The 27,670-nt window shown below is 48.7% G+C and overlaps 1 protein-coding gene across 2 annotated transcripts in view; it reads right to left on the bottom strand.

Moving 5' to 3' along the window:
* Positions 1-24,770, bottom strand: part of B4GALT5 (beta-1,4-galactosyltransferase 5) — a 46,245-nt gene extending 21,475 nt beyond the window's left edge. The window contains exon 1 of one of the 2 annotated variants that reach the window (XM_083146400.1): positions 23,648-24,770. In XM_083146400.1, coding sequence (XP_083002526.1) covers positions 23,648-23,753 — 106 coding nt within the window. In that variant the 5' untranslated portion in view covers positions 23,754-24,770. Of the gene's footprint in view, positions 1-23,546; positions 23,561-23,647 lie in introns of those variants that run through there. The other variant, XM_083146403.1, reaches the window with a different exon arrangement.
* Between the last annotated feature and the right edge of the window lie 2,900 nt (positions 24,771-27,670).

Genomic DNA, 27,670 nt, shown 5'->3' with positions numbered 1-27,670 from the left:
AGTGTGTGCACTGTGCAGGGGAAGGCGGCAGGCAGCGGACACATGGGCGGGCGGCAGGCAGCGGACACACGGGAGGGCGGGCGGATGGACACACGGGAGGGGGCAGGAGGGCACAGTGGTCGAGCCACCCGTGTCGCTCAGGCGAGCTACCGGTACCTCGCGAGCGACGGGTTGGCGACCACTGGTATGGGCTTTGCATGTTTTTTTTTATAAAAAAATTTTTTTAACATAATTTACCATCCACATGGACTCCAATTGGGAATGGGTAAGTGTCCCAAAGTCCATGAAATGGAAATCAGGAAAAACTCAAGTTGACCTTTTTCTTGTGTCAATCTTTCTGACGTCAACCTTTTTCCAGTGTCATTATTTTGCATTCTTGACCTTTTGGGGTTGACCTAGGCCCACCCAACAACATACCCATCCGTCACTGTAACCCAGGCTTTCCCAACCACGGTCCTCAAGGCACACCAACAGTGCAGCTTTTACTGATATCCAGGCTTCAGCACAGATGGATTCATCACAATCATCACAATCACTCAGGTACTAATTAAGTCACCTGTGCTCAAGCCTGGATACCACTAAAACATAAACTGTTGGTGTGCCTTGAGGACCGTGGTTGTGAATGCCTGCTGTATCCATTGCTCTACTTCATGACTAGAGACAGGATTATATGCAACAAAAAAAGCTTGAAATATGCATGCAAATATGCATGAAAAATACCTAAAATATGCATGAAAAGTGTTAAAATATGCTACATTAAATAATAAAAAAAAGTAATTTTTAACTTATTTATTTAAAAATCAACATACAATTAGTTGCAAATAAACCTCAAAAATAGGCCCACAGCATCTGCAGATGTCTAGTGCTATACAGCAGACTGCAGCGTCCAAAGCTCTTCTTGCATCAACTGCACGGACCCTCATCTCCAGCGCCGATGGATCAAATGTCAGCATAGCGTGTGAGGGCAGCACAGTGGAAGGCTTCCTCCCTGCGCCGCATACTCACTGTGACACAGCATTTTCTCCGCACCGCGTGATGTCACAACCCTTCTGCCCGCCTCCTCTGCTGCAGAAGTCTGTCTCTTGGTGTAAAGTCCCAGGCCAGGGGCAGGCAAAGGTTCAGGAGCTTCATAATGGCATCTGCCCCAACTGACTTTTATCAACATGGATTAGCAGCCTAGAGCAGTGTCAGACATAGCGTATATCCAAGGTTCCCCACACTGCGCACATATTGCCCCAGCCTGCACACTCTATAACTACCTGGCCAGCAGGGCAAAGCAGTGCTGTGACTCACGGGTGGGAAGAGGGCTGGGCCTAAAATATGCACCACCACTAGATTTTAGGTAAAATATGCAATAACCAGTGAGAATGGGCAAAATATGTAAATGCATATGCAAATATGCAAATGCATATAATCCTGTCTCTATTCATGACATTGCACAAGATACAGTTAACATCCAGTGTAATCTGAACTCACAGCTGCAGCCATCCCCAGGATACACTGTCACAATGTCCTATTTACTTACTAATATACACTGTTTGTCACTGTTTGTAGTTCAAAGAACAAAGCTGAACTACATTACACTACTTTACAGTAGTAACCACACTACACTACTACTACACTACACTCCTTTACAGCTCACACCACTGCTGTTGGCACACTTTACAATTCAAATGTGGTGCTGGGCGGTTGCCAATCACAGGTCAGGTACAGGCAGCCGTGGTTAGTGATTGGATATTAGGAGGCTAGCTCCAATTGGCTCATCAGCAGGCACTATATAAACGTATATTCAAGAGGAAAAATGGGAAGATTGCGCTAATATATATACAATAAATTCCAATGCACCATGAAGGGGATCACATTTATAGCAAAAGACTGGAGACTGCTTCAAACTATTGTATCAAAAAACAATTTAATTAACATATAAAGTATACATATGTATAGCTATTTAGGGTGGCCACCTAAAAAATTAAACATGTATATTAGCATATGCTATAATAACAATGTGCACATAAAAACAAGCTAAATATTTAGCTCTGGATAAAAAAGGGGGTGATGATAATATTCACTCTGAATTTACATAAAAACTAGCAATCTTGCATATGTTGACACTGTGTCGACTGGGTTTAGTGTCAGACCATACTGGGGATGTTTTAGTAGAATGCTGGTAGTAACAATGTCCTTATCAGGAGCAATGGATCATAGCACAGTGAGCGCATACATCACCTGTGCTGCCGGATGGTAAAAAGTCCTGTGCGGTGTTTGTTTGGTGGAGTGTGCCACCTGAGGAGAATGACAGTGCGGACCTGGATGTAATGGCCGGTACGCGTGTCTCTCACCCACGCTGCCGGAGATGTTAGGGTCCTGCAGTGCACCACCGTGACTTTCACTCACGGGTGCTTGTGTCGGTTCCTGCTGGCGTTCTCCACTCTGCACAATGGACAGGGGCTGGCGGATGTACCATTCCACGCACGGCGATAAGGATGGAGTGATATATCAGATGGTATTCGCCCAGTATTCTGCTGGCAAGCAAGAAGTTGGCTATTAAGCTGGATGGCTGGCTTCTAACATGTTTCGCCCTTAAGCAGGGCTTTTTCTTTGAAAAAGCCCTGCTTAAGGGCAAAACATGTTAGAAGCCCTATTAGAAGGGATAGAAGGGATATTAGCGCCCAAGTCCACCTCCGTCTTTGCGGTGGTAAGGCACTATATAAACGGCCACCAGAGTCAGCGATGGGTGGGAGAAGCACGGTCTCCACTTTCCTCCCCTCAGAGATGGACTGAGCCTGAAGTACCAACAGAAGCAGAGGCAGGGGTGGTAAGCCTTACTGGGGTTAGTAGAGCCTGTGGGGTTAGTAGAGCCTGTGGTCGACGCGTTTCGCTGCAGGCAGCAGCTTTTTCAAGACCTTGAAAAAGCTGCTGCTTGCAGCGAAACGCATTGGCCACAGGCTCTACTAACCCCTGCTGCAAGCCAGTATTGATTCTTACACCCTTGGAGTGCCAATAAATCCCTCAAAACGTACAGTCCCGAAAAGAATCCTGACCCCCCCCCCCCCCAGGCATCTACAAACATCATTTTGGAGGAACGCCACCTCCTTAAAGCAAGCCTGTCGTGGGAGTAGTGGACTCAGATATTCCAGAGCTTCAGATATTCCAGAATCCTGAAGGTACGCCACCCCAATACAAAAATTGGAGGAAGCTTATAAGAGGACGTAACCACAAGCAATACAGGTTCAGCACTTTTGGGCCCAAAAGGAAGGGACATTGCACCAAACTGAGGTGATATAAGAACCATTCATTTTATTAACATTGTTTTCCAAATTATTACCCTGGATGCAGCTTGGTTATCTTTTTCAAATATTCCAGGCTCAACCATTTGAGCTTAAATTTTATCTGTAATGGTACCTAAAATACCTTTTTATGAAATTTTGTTTTACTATATGTATTAATAAATGTACACCTGATTATACTTATAAAGATTATTATTGTAATATTTAGCGCAACCACTCCCCCCATTCCTTTTTCTATCCGGCTATGTCAGCTGTCCGCCCCCCACACGTGCGTCACAGCCGGATTACCATATGTACGCCCAGCGTTTTCAAGGGAACGCCCATGAAATGCGGGGCGTAGGCATATGGTAATGAGCCCAAACAGCCCTTCACGCCCCTCTCCACCCCCTGCTCGGATGGTTCCGTACGATCATTTTCTGCACGGAACTCATGCCGTGTTCGCACGTGTGAGGCATTCGCACATGCGCAGATACGCCTCTACACATGCGCAAACACCAAACATCGGCTGTCTGACCGAACACACAGCCGTCCGACTCAATCAGAATAAGGGCCATAGTCACATATGTCTTAGGTGACTAGCGTAGTCGCCAAGGCATTCGCAGGGGTGGGGGGGGGGGGCAGATCGAGGTGGACAGGGAGCGTTTGCATGGGGATGCCCAGCATTTCCTGGGTGTACCCACAAAAACGCTGCGTGGCCCCAGTACGCTACCCTGTAAATGGATGTTTATGCAGTGGCTGGGATGTGGCGTCCACGGTGGGCATTGGAGCGGGCGGCATTTGTTGGCTCGCTAAGCAGCGAAGTTACACTGCATAGGGAGTCAAACAGAATCACCCCCTGTGTGTAAATGCCAATATGGGGGCATTATGTATAAGTGGCACTAAAATGCAGGCAGGCACAAATAGTTTTTTCCTGCGGTGCATACCCTAATGTAATGTGCTACCTATGGGTAGTAGTACAGTAAAGCGTACGCAGAGATGTAGAACTATACCTGGTACAGAGGACAGCGCGGTGCTGTGTAACTAGCAATGCTTACATAGCCAACAACTACTCACACCAACTTTTTTTTTTTTTACTTTCACACCAACTTTATATACAATAAAATAGGACAACAGCAATCGTTGCCTGGGAAGTATTCATGTTGGAGTGATGTGAATGAGAGGCTTGCAGCATCTGCTCACTGACTCACAGAATATTAATTCACAAAACGTCATGTTTGAAGGTCTTCCAGAAAGCTGACGTCAATCGAGCAGACAAGCCAGCAATCTGCAGTATATTAATCTGTTTAATCTGCCTCATGAAAATGTCCAAATCAATTGTGTGAAGGTCACATTACTTATTACCATATACAGCTCCGTTAGCTTAAATCAGATGTAGCCGACTAACAGAGAGCTAAAGCCCCATACACACTACACGACCCCGCCGCGGCCGACATAGTATACGATAGTGGTCGTGGGCTGGGAATTGAGTGTACACACTGAACGAAGGGTCGTTGGCTATATAGCCAAACTGACCTGCATACAGTCGAGATGGGGGTCGTTAATGAAGTGCAGGAGCGCGCATCGTTAATGACATTGAGCATACACACTAGAGCTCATTTAAATATGCAGATGGAGCAGCTCTCATTAGAGGTGCTCCTGGTGATTCTATCGCCAATCGCCACCTTTCGCCATCCGCCAGAATGGAGCGTTCGTGCACGAGATGCTTGCGCACCCTGTTCTGACGGAGCACGTCGCCGCCCTCTGCCGCCTCCATCCGTAGCCCCCCACCCCTTCCTCCCCCCTGAAGCGGAGACGAGCAGGGATAAAAGTGTGAAAGACGCTCACGCGTCTCCGTCAGGTGCAGCGCCTCTACGCCAGCTCAGGGAATATGGTGCTTCCCTGAGCTGGCAGAGAGGCGCTACATCTGTATGGCTCAGAGACCCTTTTTGAGTGATATCTAGATTTACACCAAAAGGTCGGTATGCTCTAAGTCGACATATACAAGAGGTTGACATGCACTAGGTCAGTGGTTCCCAACCTTTTTTGTCTCCCATACCCCTTGATTAGGCTTTTCATTTATGAGTACCCCCTCGTGAAATTTTTAGGGGGTGTGGCCTAAAAAGGGGTGTGGCTTTACAGGGACAAGTCATACTGGCAATGACGAGAAAAAAAAAAGTGCAACCACTTGACCACAATATAAGCTCAGCCCATTCTGCGGACAGCATATAAAATAACAGAACCTTGTCAAATCTCTATTACTAAAGCAACAGACATTCCAACGGATCACGTTAGCCTTCCAATAGTGCCAGATACACATATGTCCCCAAAAGTGCCAGATACACATATGCTCCAATGGTGCCAGGTAGGGAAGCCAATCCCGGAGCATTTTTTCAATCCCGGATTTCGGGATTGAAAAATGCCTAATCCCGGGATTCCCGGGATCCCGGGATTGGCTTCCCTAATTTAAAAAACGCACCCCGGCCGCCCCGCATATTTACTTACATGTGGGCTGGGGTGCGGTGCGGCCGGGTGTGTGGGTGGGCAGCCGGCCGGGTGTCTGTGGAGCCAGGCAGCCGGGTTGGTTGGCGGGCATCAGGGGAGCCGGCGGGTGGATGGGCGGGGAGCCGGCAGGTGGATGGGCGGGGAGCCGGCCGGATGGATGGGCGGGGAGCCGGCCTGGAGGGTGGGTGGATGGGCGGGTAGCGGCTAGCGGGGCGGGCAGCGAGCCGGGGGTGGGGGGACGGGCAGCGAGCCGGGGGTGGGGGGGGCGGGCTTCTGGGGAGCCAGCCAGGTTGGGGGGCAGGGGCAAACGCATGCTGCACAGAGCCACACTGGCTCTGTGCAGCTGCTTGGCCTGCGCAGCGTGACCTCTTTACTCATTACGCTGCAGAGGGATGTACTGCCGGGGAAGGGAGAAGCCGGGCAGTGTCTGAGCACACGCTCAGATGCTGGCCGGCATTAGACTGCGCATGCGCAGTCTAATCCCGAAATCCCGGGATTGGAAACTCCAATCCCGGGATTGAAATCCCGGCCTTTTAGGGGCCAAATCCCGGGATCCCGCCGATCCCGATCCCGGGATTGGCCACCCTAGTGCCAGGTATTCCCCCACAGTGCCAGAAACGGGAATGCCACCACGGTGCCAGGTATGACCCCATGGTACTGGGTATGCGCCCACAGTGCCAACATTTCACTTGTGCCAGCAACAAGTATGCCCCCATAGTGCCAGCAACAAGTATGCCCCACAGTGCCAGCAATGCCCCACAGTGCCAGCAACAAGTATGCCCCACAGTGCCAGCAATGCCCCACAGTGCCAGTAACTAGTATGCCCCCATAGCATTTCCCAGCAGCAGCACACTCACCATTGACGCTGCTGCTGGGGAGAGGACAGTCCAGTGTCCCTCTGCCGTGTAGCTGCTGCGGCTGCTTCTCTCAGGGAAGGAGAGTACAGCACACTGCGTATCTCTCCTTCCTTTCAATGTGACTGGGCTGCCCGCCAATCAAAGTTCGCGGGCCGGCTCCTGATTGGCTGCCGGCCCGCAAGCTCTGATTGATTGGCGGACGGGCGGCCAGTCACAGGGAAGCACGCTGAGGGGTAGGAGAGATGTGCAATGCACTCTCCTCCCCTCCAGCAACCTGTCTGACTGACGCGGCCGCCATTACAGGCCGGGCCGCCGCGTACCCCCGAGCGGGTGGACGCGTACCCCCAGGGGTACGCGTACCACAGGTTGGGAACCACTGCACTAGGTCAACAAAAAGGTCCACACAAGCAATATGTCGACATGGAAATGGTCTATATGAGTTTTTCACATTTTTTAAATATCAATATCAACACCTGAGCACGTGGACCCCCAAGTGGTGTAGCGCGTACCCGCACATGGCTGATTTTGCTCGCCATGCTTCAGGCACATGGACTTTACCGTTCCCTATTGGAGTACATGTGGATTGTAAAGCAAAGAAGACCATTGTCATGTCGACCTTTTGCTTGTGCCGTTCTTTTGTCATTGTCAACTGAGTACACCCCAACATAAAACCCCTCTGGATTCTATATCCCTGGATTGTATGTCAGGCTGTGTATGTCAGGATTCTATATCCCTGGATTGTATGTCAGGCTGTGTATGTCAGGATTCTATATCCCTGGATTGTATGTCAGGCTGTGCATTTCTGGATACAGGGAGACCTGCCACTCTGTGCTGAGCTGATGCATTTAGACAGGAGGAGGCCACAAGCTGGCAACCTGACAATTCCAGCAATATGTTTCCCGGCAGGAAGAAGAAAAGACAGCAAAGCTCTGTGTTTTGTCCTCATAAAACAGGAAAAACTAAATTACTGGGATAGCCCGAGGTCATAGACTTCCTAGCGACAGAAGGTGAAATCCGGCAACATAGTAAATGCACAGAAAAAGCAAAAGAGTTGTGTGTATATAGACTGTAATGGTATACAGTTAACAGGTTGATAATAAATAGTATGATGGTCAACAGCTCGACCACTATTGGTCTACAGGCCAAATGTCGACCCATGGAAAGGGTTGACATACCTTAGGTCAACAGGGTCAAAAGGTCGTCACATACAATAGGTTGACATGGGAAAGGTCTTATGGCCTGTCAACCATCTTAAAGTCAACCCTATGACCCATACCAGACTGTAAAAACTCCTAAACCTGACATCTGACATGAAATCTTAATATCATTTACCATTGATGGAATTCTGATGAAAAAATGTCAACACAGCCCCCCCCCCCCCCCCCCCTTCTCTTCATGGCTTCCAGCCGGCTGACAGACAGGGGGAAATTTACTAATATGAAAAACCTAGTTTTTCGTATTAGTATTTTCCCTACGACTGCATACGACTGTTTCAGTCGTATGCAAAGTCGTGTTCCGGAGGGGTATTTACAAAGCAGTCAGATACGACTGCTTTGTAACCCTCCGATGTCGTAGGAATTCGTATTAGCAGCCGTATATACGGCTGCTAATACGAATTATTTGTAGGCAGTCTGCACGGATCAGTCAGATCCGTGCAGGCTGCAAGGTGTAAAAAAAAACAAAAACAAAAAAAAAACGGCGTGGGGTCCCCCCCACAGCCGAAACCAGCACCAGGCTGACAGAGCCTGGAGCCGGTAATTAAAAAACAGGGAACCCGACAAATAGGGGTTCCCTGATTTTTAACAACCAGCCCCAGGCTCCTGCTCTGGGGCTGGTTCCCAAAATACGGGGGACAAAATGACTAGGGGTCCCCCGTATTTTAAGAACCAGCCCCAGGCAAAACCAGCCAGCAGGGTAATGCCACAGCCGGGGGGAGACTTTTTATGCAAGTCCCCCCGGCCAAAGCATTAACCCTACCGACCAGTCAGCCTGGCCAGGGGCCCTGGGGGAGTGGGGACCCCCCAATAAAGGGGTCCCCCCCCCCTCCAGGACTTACCTGACCAGGCTGAAGCCTGGTGCTGTCCTCGATGCCCCTGGGCGGTGGGCATCGAGCTGATAGCGGTGTAAAAAATAGAACAAACGATTGTTTTTTACTGTGGCACTACAAATGCCAGCAAGCCTCCCCAGCAAGCTGGGACTTGGAGAACCACAAGTCCCAGCCTGCTGGGCATTAAAGGGCCCGCTGGGTCTTGTAGTGCCACAGTAAAAAAAATAGTTAAATAAAACACACTGACACCCATTTTAAATAAAAGTTTAATACACACATTACACACATACTGATACTTACCTATCTTGATCCCGTTGGTAGGTCGCTGGCTCCGGTGTCGGCGGCTCCGTGTCGGCGGCTCCGGGGACGGCGTCCTGTCCGAGGATAATCCATGTTGGACCTGTGGAAGGAAATCCTACTCACCCAGGTCCTGCATGGATGGTCTTCTTTCTTCATCTGTCGACATCCAGGTCTTCTGACAGCTGCTGGCGACTTCCAGCAGCTGTCGGCATCTTCCGCGACGCTCCCCGGCTTTCAGAGCCGGAGAGAACCTTCCTCTTCGGTGTCTGGGCTCAGAATGAATTCTGGCCAATCAGGAGCCGCCTAGCCGCCTAGCGGCCAATCAGGAAAGGAGCCGCCGACACGGAGCCGCCGACACGGAGCCGCCGACACCAGAGCCAGCGACCTACCAACGGGATCAAGATAGGTAAGTATCAGTATGTGTGTAATGTGTGTATTAAACTTTTATTTAAAATGGGTGTCAGTGTGTTTTATTTAACTATTTTTTTTACTGTGGCACTACAAGACCCAGCGGGCCCTTTAATGCCCAGCAGGCTGGGACTTGTGGTTCTCCAAGTCCCAGCTTGCTGGGGAGGCTTGCTGGCACTTGTAGTGCCACAGTAAAAAACAATCGTTTGTTCTATTTTTTACACTGCTATCAGCTCGATGCCCACCGCCCAGGGGCATCGAGGACAGCACCAGGCTTCAGCCTGGTCAGGTAAGTCCTGGAGGGGGGGGACCCCTTTATTGGGGGGGTCCCCACTCCCCCAGGGCCCCTGGCCAGGCTGACTGGTCGGTAGGGTTAATGCTTTGGCCGGGGGGACTTGCATAAAAAGTCTCCCCCCGGCTGTGGCATTACCCTGCTGGCTGGTTTTGCCTGGGGCTGGTTCTTAAAATACGGGGGACCCCTAGTCATTTTGTCCCCCGTATTTTGGGAACCAGCCCCAGAGCAGGAGCCTGGGGCTGGTTGTTAAAAATCAGGGAACCCCTATTTGTCGGGTTCCCTGATTTTTAATTACCGGCTCCAGGCTCTGTCAGCCTGGTGCTGGTTTCGGCTGTGGGGGGGGGACCCCACGCCGTTTTTTTTTTTATTTATTTAATTTTTCTATTTTTTTACACTGAAGCCTGCACGGACCTGACTGATCCGTGCAGGCTAAAACGCAAATAGAACAGGAAAATGGTGTTCTATTTTCCTGTCGTATTTGCGTGGGTGTTTTACACCACTAAGCAGCCGTATTATCAATACGGCTGCTTAGTACATCAGGAACCACCATTCTTTTGAATGGTGATTTCTGTCGTATCCTATCGATGGTGTAGACATTCGTATTTGTAAATACAAATACGAATGTTCCATCTTTAGGACTACGAATTGTTGTATTTTTGGGATTGTAAATCCCGAAAATACAAATTCGTAAAAAAAAGGTGTATTTCTCCCTACGAATACACCTTTTTTCTACGAATCCATTTTGGTAAATGTCCCCCACAATTTCTAAAGTCCCCCTTACATTAGCACGATTTTGCCCGATTTTGGCCAATTTCGATGTTTCGGGCCATCTGAAAAGTGCCACATTGTTTGTGTTTTTCATCCAATCCGATACGATGCGCAGTCCCGTGAGAGTCAGATGGGAGCCTGCCTCTAGGTTGGTCGGACTGCACCTGTGATTTGTCGGAATAGGATGGAAAATGGAGTGCTTTTGGCGCATGCGATATATCGCAGAAAGTATAGTACACATGCAATTTGGCCAGATAAATCTCATACAATTTATTGGACCAAATTGCATGCACAAAATGACACCAAAGTACCAAATTGGATGCAATCACTCCAGGAAGGTCCAGGGGGAGTTCAAGGGAAATTGAATCCCATTTAAGCATCAGATATATCGCCGTTTAGTCAGACAGTCAATAAGTCACCTACCCTCCTGCATTCTGCAGGAGACTCCCTGAAATTGCAGCAATCTCCCTCGCCCACATTACACTGTTACATTTTTGGGGAAAAAAGGAATTAAGGTGCGTACACACAGGGGCGATTTTGTGCAAAATCGCGGGAAATATGGTCGCTGAGCGACCATATTGCCCGCAATGGGAGTGTGCACCGGCGATATATCGCCGGGTGCGCGCTCCCATTTTTGCCCCTGTGGTGATCGCTGGTCGCAGGAACATGTTCCTGTGACCAGCTGATTACCACTGCCGGGCTCCCCCCGGCAGTTTCTTTTTCATCAGCGACCGTCTCTGGTCGCTGATGTAAAGTAGAAACTGAGCAATATATTGCTCAGCCATATATTGCTCAGCCATATATGGCTGAGCAATATATCTCCCCGTGTGTACACAGCATAAGAGATAGATCAATTTACACTGAATCATCAGCACCATTTCCCAGCACTTTAGCAAGTATAGTAGCTCTTACTAACTGCTTTGGGACTCAGCTACATGTTGATATAAGTCATATTAAAAGATTCCTCTCAGATGTAGCAGTACACATCTAGGTGCCAGGTTTACAATCTCTTTTCACAATATCTCCATATATGGAACTTGACATGCCCTTTGGGAGGAGCATGACACCCCCCCCCCCCCCCCTCTCAATGGAGCACTGTGCAAAAGTCTACTACCAACTATAATCTCCCTGAAACTAGTTTTCAAAAGTAGGCAAGTATGCAATAAGTTGATATCAAAAGGTAGACATTCATTAGCTTGACATTAACAAAAGTTATACCCCTTTTACACCAAAAATCCCGGATCCGACCCGGCATTTGGAAGAAGGATCCAAGCGGGTCGGATCCGGGATTTTCTCCATTTACACTGCGGTGCTCGTCCGCAGTGTAGATGGAGGCGGCGCTTGGAGATGACATCATCTCCAAGCGCCGGGACCGCAGTCATCCACGCCAAAGGAATTTGATATTATATTCCTTATTTGATTTTATGGTACTTGTTTCCTAGCACGGCGCCCACGATTTTGATTGTATCGATCGCGACCGCAAAAATAGTGTCGACCACTGTCAACCAAATCGCATGCGATGCAATCGACGCGATCGACCCGATTTTTACATTGGAATCAATGTAAATTGGTTCCTGAGACCCAATTTTACATTGATTTCTATGTAAAAAGCCCCAAAACCCCAATTTTTAATTGAAAACCCCCCCTCATGGTTGAAATGCTCCCCCATTGTTAACGCCACCCCACTATTGATGCCAACCCGAAGCGTGGCGAGCGCAGCGAACCCGCGAAGGGCGGCGGTACGCGTCCTCCGACCTTTTCATACCCCCACTATCCACGTCGGCGTGGAGTTGACTTTATAAAGTGTGGCGAGCGCAGCGAGCCACCGAGCCCGAAGCGTGGCGAGCGGACGCGCATAACTTCACAGGTATACGCGTCCCCTGGCGGGGATCGCTGCGCTCGCCACACATTATAAAATCAACTCCACGCCGACGTGGATAGTGTGAATGGCTCTATTTCTATGGCTTGAAACGTGTCCCTTGGGGGTTAAACGGGTTGAATGTGTGAATGGTATTAAATGCTTTTTAAAACGGTTTTCATCTGCAATGTGAAAGGTCTTAAGGTTCAGACCTGTTTTAAAGTCCCATTTAAGAATACAGGGTCAATACCCGTTTCTGCAATGTGAAAGCAGTATCATATTTGTCTATTTGACTGACTCAAAAACGGCAATCCTAGCTATTACTAGCTTTTATTGTGTGTGTTTTATGTTGTGTGTCCTGTCTGTCTGATACATTGTGCACAATTGTTATAATTTGTTATATACTGTATGGAAAATAATTTTCCCTTTTCATGTGTTGTTTTAATAAATGAAATCCAATTTGGATACAATACATATGGACATTTAATTTACTGAGCAGGACTGCGCTTCTTGAAGTGCCAGACGCCATTATTGGTTTCTGACACAACTCTCTGTTACTTTCTGCTTTGAGCAGCTGCAAATGCGGCCATACAATAGGCTAATGCATTCAAAAGAGGGGGCCGCTTACTGTGCAAGCAATATTTCTGCTGCTGTCTCTCCATGATACATCCAGGGGACCCTTGCAGGCATAGGGGATTTCCTGCAATTAATATTTCATAAATAAGGCTTCAAGGGTTTAAACACAGAGTACTGATGCAATAATGAGGTTAATACTGCCATGTAATGTGAGCACTGTAATACCACTTTCACGCTGCCTAAACCTTTTAAAAAACGGTATTTTGAAACGGTATTTAAAACGGGTCTGAACCACATTGCAGTAGATTACCGTTTTAAATACCGTTTAAATAGCATTCACATCAGTCAACCCGTTTAATCCCCTGAACATGTTTCAAGGCAGAATGCAGGGGCCAGCCTATCACAGGTCTGTAATCTGTTGTTTTTACTAAATACCGTTTCAGAGCCATTCTCACTGCATAAAAAATGGCTCTGAAACATGTAGGACTCTGCTTTTTAAACGTTTTTAAATACTGGTTATGTTTAACGGTAAATCAACTCTGGTGCTTTCCCACTGCAGCCTTAAATGTTTTAAAATGAAAAAAAAAAAAAAAACGGCAATATACCGTTTAACAAGTGCGGTGTGAAAGGGGTATAATTAAAGTGATGAGTTGATAGGAAAATATGCATCATTGCTGTGCTGTACCTTCTCTTGTTATTTACTCTGCATCATACTTGCCTACCTGGCCCTCTCCATGCGGGAGAAAATGCTCTGTTCCTGTGCTTCCCTGGTAATGTATGATTTCCATCACCTGTGGTGAAACACCTTTACCTCAGTAGTGCACGCAGGAGGGGGGTTCTGAGTACCCAGAAACCCCCCCAGGAGTCTTAGGGCACTAGCCTGAAAGCTGAGGGTCCCCTCTTTCCATGGGTACAAGAATTTTAAAAATCGGCCCTTGGGAACCGGAGATATCTGACTTCAAAGCAGTGGTCCCCATCCAAGCCTGTTAATTGCTCTTCCCAGTCAGATATTTCAGGTTCTTTCTTATACTACTTTCAGACTGCAAATGCCGTGTCGCACACGGGATTAGGACACGGGTCCCATCCCCAGAGCAACACGGCAATGCGGTCTGAAAGTTCGCACACCGACACGGCACATTGCCGAGTCGGTGACGTCACATGGGGCGGTGCTGGGCTGCGGCGCGTCATCGGGGGCTCGGGAGGAGGCAGTACTTGGAGCTGACAGTGCTGCCTCCTCCATACTGTGAAAGGGACACGGGTCGCTCGACCCAGGCACCCGTTCACACCGCAGTTGACACGGGTCATAGCCGTGTTCAACCCTGGTCATTACCAGGGTTGAATAGCCGTGTTGCTCGACCCGTGGTGCCCTTTTCAGACCGCACCGTGACCCGTGTTTAGGCCCCGCAAACACGGCAATATGCCGTGTTCGGAGTGCGGTCTGAAAGCGGTATTACTTAGAGTTTTTCTGAGGGTATATTCCAGCTGGGACTCTCCCCCTTTGATGGACACTAGTAGCTTGTCTCTACTGTTCCCAGAACCAGAGATATCAGCCTTCCAGCAGCTGGTTACTGCTCCAGCTCCACACACCTGGTATGTAGTTTTATATTCTCGTTGGCAGATTGCTCTGCCTCCTGAACTCTGATCCCCTAGTCCCCAATACCATTTGGTAGGTGGGACTCTCTAGTTTTTAATTCCAGTAAAATCTAAGAAATCTATTTCCGGGAACTGGAGATATCTGCAGTCAAGCAAGCTGTCCTCCCACCAGAAAATTATGAATAATAAGTCCACTATACACCCCTCCTCTGCATATTAAACATCCTCTACCACCCTGGAAGTTATGTATCAGGGCCCCTTCATTCAGCTCAATGCCCCCATCTCCCACCATCTGTGCAGTAAAGGGGTAATTAGTGGAAATTACTGATCCAGGCCCTAAATTCTGAGCGGTTGATATAATACGATATAATACCCCCTACCACCCGGGGGACATCAAAGCTTTCCCCACCCCTACCGCTGGAGGATCGGTAGGGGCCCCAATACATTGTTATGCCCAGGGGCCTACACTGCTTTTGATGCCCCTGTATGTATATATATGTGTGTGTGTGTATATATATATATATATATATATATAATTTTTTTTATTTATTATTTATGTACATTTGGTCTATCTATAATAATTTAACTGACCAGGAATATACTGGGTCACCTAAGTGCCCATCTCCAGGCTTTGCTCCGCCCCTCTGGAAACCCCCTTCTGAAAATCCTGCGTTTGCCCCTGTACCTAGCTCCCCACAGGTGTCGGTAATCATACATTACCAGGGAAGGCCAGGAACAGAGCATGGTCTCCCTCATGGAGAGGGTCAGTTAGGCAACCATGACCTATTTACTGATATATCCATGAAGCTCTACATCTATTAATTAAGGCTCCATTTCTAATATTAAGAACCATGTGTATAATGCAAAACATGATATAGTAACATTACAGACAGTGGGCGAGATTCAGCAAGCTAAAAATGCTGTAAAAACCCAGTTTTCGGGGTTTTTACCGCATTTTCATATGCAGCAAAGCCCCATTGCTGGGGCTTCGCTGCGGGGGGGTTACGCCAGTTCCTATTTGGCATAACCCCAAGGAAGCCTATGGGCTTCCCTTCGCGTCCCCCGCCATCCCGCGCCGCACCCCCCTCACCTGTGTCCGGGCAGCCTCCAGCTGTGTTGCCCGGACCAGTGATTTCCTCCTGCTTGCACCACTTCTGAGTGCAGTGAGGAGGAACCGGAGCCCTTACAGCTGTGTAAGGGTTCCGGCAGGGAGGGGGGGACCCGTTGCACATCGCCGGGCATCGCTTTTGCGTTAATAATCGCATATGTTACTGAATATGCGATTTTTAACTATGCGAATGCCGGCGTTGTGCACTTGGGATTATTGGTGAATCTCGCCCATTATATCATGCCCAGCGCTTGCAAGCTAATAGACAGTGGGTTCGATTTACTAGAGGGAAAACTGCGGTAAAACCCCCATTTTCGGGGGTTTTACCGCATTTTCAAATGTGCTAAGACCCGGCCGCCGCATTTTCGCCACCCAGGGTATCACCACCCTATAGAAGCCTATGCGCTTATTAATGCCAGCCACCACAACCCCCCGCAGACATCAACCCTTCTCCCCGGCATACCTCCATCAAACTTCTCCTCCCCTAGCAACTCCTCCTCCCACAGCTGCAGGGGGAGGAGGAGGAGGATCCCAGGACATCTGCTTCCCAGCCAGGGAAAGCCCCGGGGATGGAGACCCCCCCCCCCCCCGCACACCACATCACAGGTATTGCGAGGGCCCCCGTCACCTTTCTTCGATGTTTATTGCATATGTTAGTACATACGTGATCAACATCAGTGCGATGGGCAGCGATGTGTTTTAATGCATCCCACCGAGTAAGAGGTAAATTTACTAAGTTGGACATTCTATTGAAATGGGATGTTGTCAATAGCAACCAGAGTTTATCTATTATCCTTTACAAGGTGCTAAATAAGTATGAAGTAGAATCTTATGGGTTGCTATGGACAATAGCCCATCTTCAATAAAACTCCCATCTTAGTAAATGTACCCCTATGTAGTACCCAAGCCTGAACACATTGTATAGAAAATATAATGGATCCTGAGGGGGTTGACCAAAGATTGTACAAGGTAGACATTAATACCCCTTTCAGACTACGGGGGAGATTCTCTAAGCAAGAAATGCGGTAAAAACCCCGTTATCGGGGTTTTTACCGCATTTTGGAATGCTGTAAGCATCCCCCGCCGGGTTAACGCGGCGGGGGGCATCACCAGAAAAATCTGGTGATGCCCCATAGAAGCCTATGGGCTTCTACCGCATCCCACCGCCGCCCCGCAACAACCCCCCGCCGCCCCGCATCGCCCCCTCACCTGTGTCCGGGCAGCACAGCGCAGTGCTGCCTGGACCTCCTCCCTGCACTGATCCTCTTCCGGGTGCAGGGAGGAGGAGAGCCCGGCGCAGCAGCAGCAGCGCCAGGTGTGTGAGGGAGGGGGGAGCCGCCGGGACCTGCTGGGACCCGGCGACTCTCACCGCAAAGGACAGCTCTTAACGCAAGAGCTGTCCTTTGCTATAATTATCGCATATGTTAGAACATATGCGATAATTATAAATGCGATGGGCGGCGAATGGGGGGCGGAGATTCTTAGAGAATCTCCCCCTAAACGTTTTACCCGTTATTTTTAAAAAGGTAATTTGTGCAGTCTGAAAGGTGCAGAGTGAATTTACCGGTTCTATTGAACTGGTATTTCTAAACGGTAGAAACCCGTTTCAGTCCGTTTTTTTTTTTTCATCCACTGTTTTCTATGGGTTAAAATGGGTTCAGGGTACTCTTTACCTAGAAGGGCGCCAGCGATTGAAATCGCGGTCGTCGGGGGTAAAAATCGCGGGCATCGCGGGTAAATCGGGATGGCCGCGATGCCCGCGATTTTCCCATAGGGAACAATGTTAAAAAGGCTGATTGACCGCGATTTGACTGTTAAATGCCTCAATGGACCCGATTTGGCCCTAGGAATCAATGTTAAATGGGCCACAGAGGCCAAATAAGCACAATTAACCCTTAAATGTCCCCCCCAATTTTTAACGCCACCCCACGATCCACGCGAACCCGAAGCGTGGCGAGCGCAGCGAGCCCGCGAGGGGCGGCGGTACGCGTCCTCCGACCTTTTCATGCCCTACTATCCACTAGGGCGTGGAGTGAGAATATAATAGTGTGGCGAGCGCAGCGAGCCACCGAGCCCGAAGCGTGGCGAGCGCAGCGAGCCCCGCGAGGGGACGCGGATACCTTCACAGGTAGACGCGTCCCCTCGCGGGCTTCACAGGTGTCGGCGTCGCCACGGACACCTGTGAAGCCCGCGAGGGGACGCGTATAACTGTGAAGGTATCCGCGTCCCCTCGCCACGCTTCGGGCTCGGTGGCTCGCTGCGCTCGCCACACTATTATATTCTCACTCCACGCCCTAGTGGATAGTAGGGCATGAAAAGGTCGGAGGACGCGTACCGCCGCCCCTCGCGGGCTCGCTGCGCTCGCCACGCTTCGGGTTCGCGTGGATCGTGGGGTGGCGTTAAAAATTGGGGGGGACATTTAAGGGTTAATGGGCTCTGTGGCCCATTTAACATTGATTTCTATGGCCAAATCGGGTCCATTGAGCCATGTAACAGTAAAATCGGGTCCATCGCGCCTTTTAACATTGATTCCTATGGGAAATCGGGAGCATCGCGTCGCGGGCATCGCGGGTACATTTATGGCCGGCCGCGACGCGACCGACACGATTTCCATGTTTAACATGGGTTTCAATGGGAAATCGTGGGCATCGCGTCGGTCGCGTCGCGGCCATACATAAATGTACCCGCGATGCCCGCGACGGGCGCCCTTCTAGGTAAAGAGTACCGGGTTCAGTGTTGTGATGGAACAAAAACTGCATTGAAATACCGTTTAAAGACATGCGGTGTGAAAGGGGTTTTAGCTGGCAGACCCGTTTTTAGAAACGTTTTAAAATACCTGGTCAAAGCCAGTTTTGCGGTCTGAAAGCAGCATAAGGATAACACACATCCATCTGCATTCCTGGCAAGCAGGGGTTACACTAATGTTCTGAGATCGCTGTAGGCATAATCGTGCATTTGAACAAAGTAAATGAAAAAAATATATAAAATAAGCCACTTTCTGAAATACACTGTCATAATGGAAAGCAACAAAAGTAAAAATAACAATGATTATGCTAATACTAGAAACAATGGTACACCCGTATGAGGCCAAAGTCCTCACCTACAGTAGCTTCTCTCTTGTTGTCATGGAAACCATGTGCACCAGCAGTTCTTTCCTGCTTGTAATGTGGGTTGATTCCAGCTGCAGCATGCATAGAGGCCAAAGGTGTGAGCTCTGGGACACTGTGACCCAGCTGTACGAAGTGGTTTATGTACTAAGGGTGAAATGTAATAGGGGGCGGGATGTATTAAAATACATCGCCGCCCTTCGCGCCCCCCCCGCCGCGATGCCGCCGCATATGTACTAACATATGCGGCTGGCATCGCGATGCGGTGACGGAGGCCCCCCGCGATACCTGTACTGTGGTCTGCGGGGGGTCTCCGTCACCTCCCAGCCGGCTTCTGCAGTTTTCACGCCGGGGACAGCTAAGCAAGCTGTCCCCGGCGCTTCCTCCTCCCCCTGCAGCCGGAAGGACGTCCGGCTGCGTTGCTAGGGGGAGGAAGGGCTTACCTTCCGGGGTCCAGGAGGACCTGCAAGAAGGTAAGCCCAAGGGAGGGAGGAAAGGGGGGGTCGGCGAGGCGGCGGGGTTGCGGCGACGCGGCGGGCGGCGAAAAGAAGCCCATAGGCTTCTATAGGGTATCGCCACCCAAAGGTGGCGATACCCTGCCCTGCGGTGACGTGGCGAACGGGTTTTAGTACATAGGAAAATGCGGTAAAACGGGGGTTTTACCGCATTTTCCCTTTAGTACATCTCGCCCAGGGTGAGAGAATCAGAAAGTGAGAGATTTGGTAAGAAATCTCCAATTTAAAAAAAAAAAAATTAAAGCGGCAATCATTTACACTGCATTACCAGTTTGATTTTGCAGTGCAAATGATTGCCGAGTTAATAAAAAACTGGAGATTTCTTACCAAATCTCTCACTTCCTTATTCTCTCACCCTATTACATTTCACCCTTAAGGTGCCCATACACGTTGCGATAAGCAGCGTGCAATGCGACGTATTATTAGGCGGATCGCACGCGTGCGTTTTGCATGCGATTTATGTGCGACGCGATCCGCGGGCAGTACAAAAAGTATGTGCAGCACATACTTTTTGTACTGTGTGATATGATGCCCGCAGGAGCGCACATCACGTCGCATTGCATGCTGCTTATTGCAACGTGTATGGGCACCTTCAGTCTTCCTGATAAAGTGGGGAGAGATAAACTGCCAACCAATCAACTCCTGTCATATATCACACCCTGAAACATTGCAGCTGAACTGTACTTAATCTTTCTCCACTTTATCAATGTCCAAGGCTTAGTAGTCTTTTCCATATGATATGTAGGAGGAGAGGTACACACCTAAATTATATTGGCATGTGTCATACTGGAATGAAAAACATGCATATCCTTTAGTGTTTATGCAGGACTGCACCCTCCCACGGGTCACATCCGAGATCTTATAATAGTAATTTTCCAGAGACACCCCTAACAGCCTGTCATGAGGTCCCTGCACACCCCTGCCCAGCACAAACAGCTGTAATCTCCCGTAACAGCAGAGATAGTCTAGAATGCCCATTGCTGCATCTGGTAACAGGATCAATACTGTATAATGGCCAGAACCGCATACCTACAACTATTATACTATAAGTAATTAAGTGCCCAAGGATACACATCTGTTAATATAGACAAAAGGTAATAATAAGTAACAGTCTACTCATAGTAATATTATAGACAGTATATGATGAGCAGGGCTCTGTGTCTACTACAGTTATAAACAGTATATAAAAAGCAGTCTAGTAATATTACAGTCCATATATAATAAGCAGCTCTGTGGGGGAGGCTCATTTTTTTTGTAGCTCTGTCTAAACTACTCCATTGTTTGCACGAATATCCCGATCATGCGTTACCCCTCCCCTGCACGTACGCACACCGTGACTACCATCACAATTCTGAAGGGCTGCTTATCATAGGAGATTCCTGCTTTTGTGACCTCCAATTCTGTAAGCATCACTTTACTGCATCGGGGGTCACAGGAGCAGCGCAGAGTGCAATGTCCGACAGCCCTCGCCAGTGCTCAGTGAGGGCCAGATGTATCAAGCTATAAAAAGCGATAAACCTACCTGTAATTTTTCAGCCTGTAACATCATCATGACAGGTAGGAGCTGATTGGCTGGTTGTTTATCACTCTCCATTTTATCACTTTCTTAAGCTTGATACTTCTGGCCCTGTGCTGATCACACTTGCAGCTTGTCACTGCCTAGGGGCAGAGAAAGCTGTAAAGAAACCAAGATTCTCAGCGGGCCCTGCGACGCTGGCGTTATTATCACAGGGCTCACTGCAGTGTTCTTATTTATTTGTTTATAAATTCATCCATATCGCATTTCCCATTAAAATTATGGAAAAGGCAAGCAGGTTACTAAAAAAAATGCTAAGGATTTGGTGCAGTTTTTCATGAAAACTGACACAAAAACCCTTTAAGGCATTCAAGGTGATACTAAAATAATGTGAAAAGGGTGAGAAAGTACCTTTTCATATTATTTTAGTAAGATTAATTTTAATAAATTGGCCCCTATAGCCCCATACTCATTACCCGATCCATGGCGATGATGATATTGCTCCTGGGGGGGGCGTCATAGGCAGGTGCACTGGCGGCGAGGGGTGTCAGAGTCATGCTGCAGCCCCAGCATGGCCATTGTGAAAGAGGATCTTTCGTTTCAACATATTCAGATGAGGGAGGGGGTCGTTAACAACATTGAGTACACACACTAGGTTATATTGTTCACAATATCACTCAGAAAGCCTAATGTGTATAGTGATTAAGACTTGCACGTTAGCCAACTGCAAGTTTGGCTGCAGTATGTGGCAGATGTGGATATTTATCTGTACGGCTAGCAGCATTTCTGCGGCCGCATTGCCCCCCATCCATCCATTTATTAAGGAGAGCATTCTGAATATTTGCCCCTGCAGCTACCGCCATCTGAAAATGATAGCCAGTAGCGGCTCTAGAGCTGGGGCTGCAGCGCAGTTCAAAATTTCAATAGGGGAGCCACACCCACTGCCATTTCAAACTGACTCACTGGCAGTTGGTTTGTTGGAGCCCCTCCTCTAAATCCGCCACTGGTTGTAGTCTATTGTACCCCATGGCCTACACAGCGCACGTGCGGTCAGGCAGAGGATTTTCATGGATCCCTCTCCCCTGAAGTGTGCTGTATGCAGAGTGGTCTGGCTGACCATACAGCGCAACAAAACACAGCAGCTAGCAGAGCAAAACACAGGGATGAGCTTCTTTCGGGGACGCTATCCATGTGTGTGCTTGCTAATGCAACCCACCAATGGGATTGCATAATGATCCTAGGCGGTAAGATCCCGTCCAGAACACAATGAAAATGTGATCCACAATAAATGGACTCCATAGTGAAATACAATGGGCGGGATTCTCTAATACCTCCCGCAGCACATCCTCGGCACTCGCAGTTTTAATAATCGCATATGTTACCGCAAAAGCGATGACCGGTGATGTGCTGCGGGTCCCCCCTCCCTCCCTGAACCCTCACACGGCTGTGTGATGGCTCCTTTTCCTTCTCCCTGCACCTGGAAGCGGTGCAGGCAGGAGGAGATCACTGGTCCGGGCAGCACAGCAGGAGGCTGCCCGGACACAGGTGAGGGAGGGCATCGCAGATCGGCGGGGGACGCAAAGGGAAGCCCATAGGCTTCCATGGGGTTACGCCATATAGATCTGGCATAACCCCCCGCAGTGAAGCCCCGGCGGTGGGGCTTTGCTGCATATGAAAATGCGGTAAAAACCCCGAAAACTTGGTTTTTACGGCATTTTCAGTTTGGTGAATCTTGCCCACTAAGCGAATATTGATAGATGTGCCCCATGGACGTATGCAGGTAATATATGGCATACAGTGGGTGGGATGTTCTAACATCTGCTGCCCCTTTTCGCACCACATCGCTGGCTACCGCATTTTTACTAATCGCAATAAGCACTAATATATGAGATTAGTAACGCAAAGGACAGCACTCCTTTGAGATGCGGAGCCGTCCCTGGACTTTTGGGTCTGAGACCCGGGAATCCCTCTGCATATGCGCAGAGTGGCAGCCCAGCTGCGGGACATGCTGGAATACCCTCCACAGCGCTGTCCCGACTGAGGGGCATTACAGCATACAAGTTTTTCATTTTAGAGCATCCCGCCCAGTATTACCAGCTGTACATAAAGAACAGTTATTTTACAAGCAGCATGGCATGTGCAAGGCCCTACACCTACTGTAGATAATGTATATTTAAGGGTAGGCTTCTATGACTAGCTGTATTAGAGGTATATACTCATGATGCAGCCAGGGCGCTGGCAACAGAAATCTTGGGGCCCAGTACACTGATATTTTTGGTGGGCTCCCCTAACCCTGCCCCATTGAGCAGAACATTTTTAGTACACTGTATATTGAACGTGTTTTTTTATTGTTACAAAAGAAACATAATTAATAATCACTAATACTGGAGGGGGGGGGGGGGTTCCAGGCAAGTACCCTTACAGGATTCCAGGCGGGTACCTTTATAAACCATTGCTAGGTACTGCACTGCCGCAGCCATGCTTACAGCTTCTCAGTACTTGGGGCCCCTCACAAGCTTGGGGCTGGTACAGGTGTCCCCCTAGACCCCCCTTGTCGCCTGCCCTGGATGCAGCATATAAAGAGCATGGCTTTGGGTCCAGTAATATTAAACTAAATAGTTAAATGTTTCATTCTCTCCAGAAGCAGTGTAGTAGGCTGCCTATACTGCATACACACACACCAGTCATGTCAGCACCATAGATGATACAGTGTACAGCATGCAGCTTTTACCTATTCCTGGAGCAGCGAAGTAGGCTACCTATATTGCACACACACACACCAGTCATGTCAGCACCATAGATGATACAGTGTATAGCATGCAGCTTTTACCTATGCCTGGAGCAGCGTAGTAGGCTGCCTATACTGCACACACACACACACCAGTCATGTCAGCACCATAGATGATACAGTGCACAGCATGCAGCTTTTACCTATGCCTGGAGCAGCGTAGATGAAATAAAGGAAGGAAGAAGACAATGAGAAGAGAAAGAGGATGGCCAGCAGGGAACGGTTTGGTATCCGGAGATGCTTCCTCATGGCAGGGAATGATATATATATGCAGTTCCTGGAAAGCCTGGGATGTCACATCCACATATCGAGGGAGATCACAGGGGATCCTGATATGGATTACGCTGGATCCACAGATCACAGGGGATCCTCATACGATGGGAGGGAATTCTGCTGCAGAGGTACCCGAAAGGTGATGCCTCAATTTACAGGAGGGTCCTGGTATGAAATAGAGGATTTCCACAGATCACATTGGGCTCCTGCTGATATAAATGATGGTAATTCCACAGATGTCAGGGTATTCCAGGTATAAAGGAGGGGAGTACCACAGATCACAGTGTACACCAGTAATGAAGGGGGGTTCCACAGATTACAGGTACACCAGGTATTGGGGCACTTCCACAGATCACAGGCTATTTCTTGTGTTGGGGCAGTTGGTTCCACAGATCGCAGGGTACTCCCGATATGAAGGGGTTGCAGTTCCAAAATTCCAAAGGGTTCTGATAGGATGCCCACAGTTCCACAGATCTTGTTACTAAATAATAATAAAAAAGGGGTAGTGGCACAGATCACAGAAGGTGCCTGATCTGAAGCATGGTGATTGCAGGGATCATACAGGAGGGTGTCTGATATTAAGGACCACAGATCACAGGAATAACCTCATTTGCAGCATGGTTCCATAGATGTCAAAATAGCGAGAGGTCCCTGAATAGCACGCAGATGGGGACAGCAGACTGCCTGCAAGAGACTGCTGCGAGACGTTTGTGCCCCTTGAGATGTGCTGTGGGAGGTGGGTGCCGGCCGGGGAGGGAGAGCTGGTTCCCCTGGCTCCGGGCAGCGTTGCTGATCATGAATGGTTACGGGAAGGCTAAGCTGCTGGGCGGGTGAGACAGGAGGTGCGGCCACATGTGCAGAGGAGGCGATAGATAGCGATGGCGGGTGTGGCTGGAGGCGAGGGGCGGCAGCGAGCGGAGAGTGTCTACTGTCCCTGCACTGAATGGCCGGAGCACCTGTGATCAGTACAGTACATACACGCCGGCCGGATGATGTGTGCAGTATCATGTATCAGCATCATGTATCATCTGTCAGGCTCCTGCATGGAGGAGGGGGGTGTAATTACAGACCTGACTCAAACCTTTCTTTACACAATGATTTATTCATAACATGGGGCAAATAGACTTTTAGACATTTTCGACCATTATAAATAGCGCCCATGTTAGCAAAATCTAGTGTACATTACTGCAAGTGTCACCTGAAAAGCAACAAGAGGTTGAGGTTGTATTGTCATTCTTTGTTTGCAGCTATTTCACCATAAATACCCGTCTATGGGGGTTAACTTATATTAGAAATATTAAGTTATTTAATTTAAGCATCTCTATAGGTCTCTTTGAAAAAGATGCTATACAGCAAAATGCATTAGTAGGAACCTAGTCTACAGGTGGAAAATTCACAGCACCACAGACATATGATCACCACAACCAGCATTTCCCCATTACCCATAGGGCTTCCACACAGGCAACCACTAAGAAAATAGTGTGCCGAGCATAGCAAGGCACCAAGCCCGAGGCATGGTAAGTGGAACGCGGTGCACTTTTTTAGTGTCTATGTCGACAGTGTCGCCATTCGTAACAAAAACTTTGAAAAACCCCATGTCGACCTGCGAGGGGCATTGGTATGCGTCCTCCGACCTTTTCATACCCCCACTATCCACGTCGGCGTGGAGTTGAATTTATAAAGTGTGGCGAGCCACCGAGCCCGAAGCGTGGTGAGCGCAGCTAGCCCCGCGAGGGGACGCACATAACTTCACAGGTATATGCGTCCTCTCGCGGGGCTCGCTACTTTTCGGGCTCGGTGGCTCGTTGCGCTCGCCACACTATATAAAATCAACTCCACGCCGACGTGAATAGTGGGGGTATGAAAAGGTCGGAGGACGCGTACCACTGCCCCTCGCTGCGCTCGCCACGCTTCGGGTTGACGTCAATAGTGGGGTGGCGTTAACAATGGGGGGGCATTAACCATACTTTATAACCATATTCAATGAGAAATTGGCCATATTGGCCCATTTTCCATCGTACCCTATGTAAAATCGCGTTGATCGCATCGCGGGCCATTATAAGGGCCCGCGACCGATGCGATCAACCCGATTTTGACTTTAGAAATAATTTAACATTATTCTCTATGGGAAAATCGCGTTGATCGCGTCGGTTGCATCGCGGCCTATTATAATGGGCCGCGATGGACACGATCAACGCAATTTTCTGTTTCACCGGCAAATTAAATGGTGATTGACAGAAAATCGGGTCCATCGCGTTGATTGCATGCCTTAAGTACCTCAAACTTAAGGCATACAATCAACGAGACGGGTGCCGTGCTAGGAAACAAGTACCAAAAAGTAAGTAACAAAAGGTAAGCAATAAAAATGCACTTCAATAAAAGGATAGTTGGATACTTAGAATGTGTCCCGCTTGTTCCTAGTATGCTCTCCTGCAAACTGGTATGATGTCCCTGATGTTACTGCGCAGACAATACTGGTTTGGTGGGTGTCCATAAACCTGGCTGGATGCCTTGTACCTTGTGTGGTGGAATGGTGGCCCTATCCAGGGCAGTCAGTATAGGCTCCAAGTTGTAAGCAGGTGGTGGTGTCTCATATATAAGTTATCCAGTAGGCGAAGAAAATATTTGGGGTTCCAATGCACAAAGGTTGTGGAGAGCTGGTGCAAGTGGGATAACAAGTGTGTCCAAATCCAGTCTAAGAGTGTGGCCTGGTGCGTTTCGTCATCCTGGGACAACTTTTTCAAAGGTGCTGACTGTCGACCTAATGACCCTATCTTTTATTAAGATAGATTGAGTCTGTGTTTTTATGGCGCTGAATTTCGAGTGTCTGCAGCACTGGTCACTAGAGTTACTCCCTTAGTAACTAAATTACGGTTTGAAAAAATAGTGATGTGACTTTGTGCGCTGTCACCCTCCCAGTGAGACTTGTGACCGTTAAATAGACAATCACCTTTCTACTTATAACCACTGAAAGTGAATTTAGATATAAAAAGTTTACTCTCCTTATCTTACGTTTCTTCACCTCTTCAGAGGCTCTCCATTAAAGTAAGTTTGTTGGAGACATGCAAAACAATAAGAATCCAAAAATAGTATAATATTGTAAAAGTAACAAATTTATTCAAAACATTGAAAAGTTGAAAAGGATTTTTTTCAAAAACACAGGGTAAAATCAGATATAAATGACCACTATAATGTGTCTTAATTTAGGATGGAGGTTTACCAGATTTTGGAGATAAAAGCGCCTGCATACCTCCCAACAGTCCCGATTTCAGCTGGACAGTCCCGATTATCAGGGCCTGTCCCGCTGTCCCTCCCGCGGCCAGCGGTGTCCCGCGGTGAGGGGGGGTTGTTGGGAGTCCCCCCTGTCGGCTGCTAAGCAGCGGGGAATAAACGCGTGGCCTCGTGGGAGAGTCGCGAGTATAGGCCACGCCCCCTAAATTAGGCCCCCCCCGAAATTTCCGCATCCAGCTCGGGCAAAGTTGGGAGGTATGCGTCTGTAGAGAGATCTTTTTCTCACAAAAGGGACACTGATCTTTCCGGATAAACCAGGCTGTCAGGTATCTCTGAAGTCCGCAATCCTGGATTCCTCCCACCTAAATTTCCAGCTTTCTGCAACGCGTGTCGGAACTTCCTTGTTCCTTCCTCAGGCAGTAGTGAGGAAGGAACAGGGAAGTTCCGACACGCGTTGCAGAAAGCTGGAAGGAGTCTGAGCTTTAGAAGGAGTGCAAAACAGGCCTTTGCCTAAAACCCTGAGTGTCTGTATTATTTTCTGACTTACTGACTTCTGAAGAATCAGTTTGTCTATTGTGAGGCGCTCTCTGGAAGGTACATCTGCTATTTTATGTATGCTGCGTTCAGGAATATCTCTCTTTCCATTCCCTAGTGCCAAATAT

The sequence above is a fragment of the Crinia signifera genome, chromosome 6 (assembly GCF_055691185.1).
Source record: "Crinia signifera chromosome 6, ASM5569118v1, whole genome shotgun sequence".
NCBI lineage: Eukaryota > Metazoa > Chordata > Amphibia > Anura > Myobatrachidae > Crinia > Crinia signifera.
This window is presented reverse-complemented; position numbering and strand designations above follow the sequence as displayed.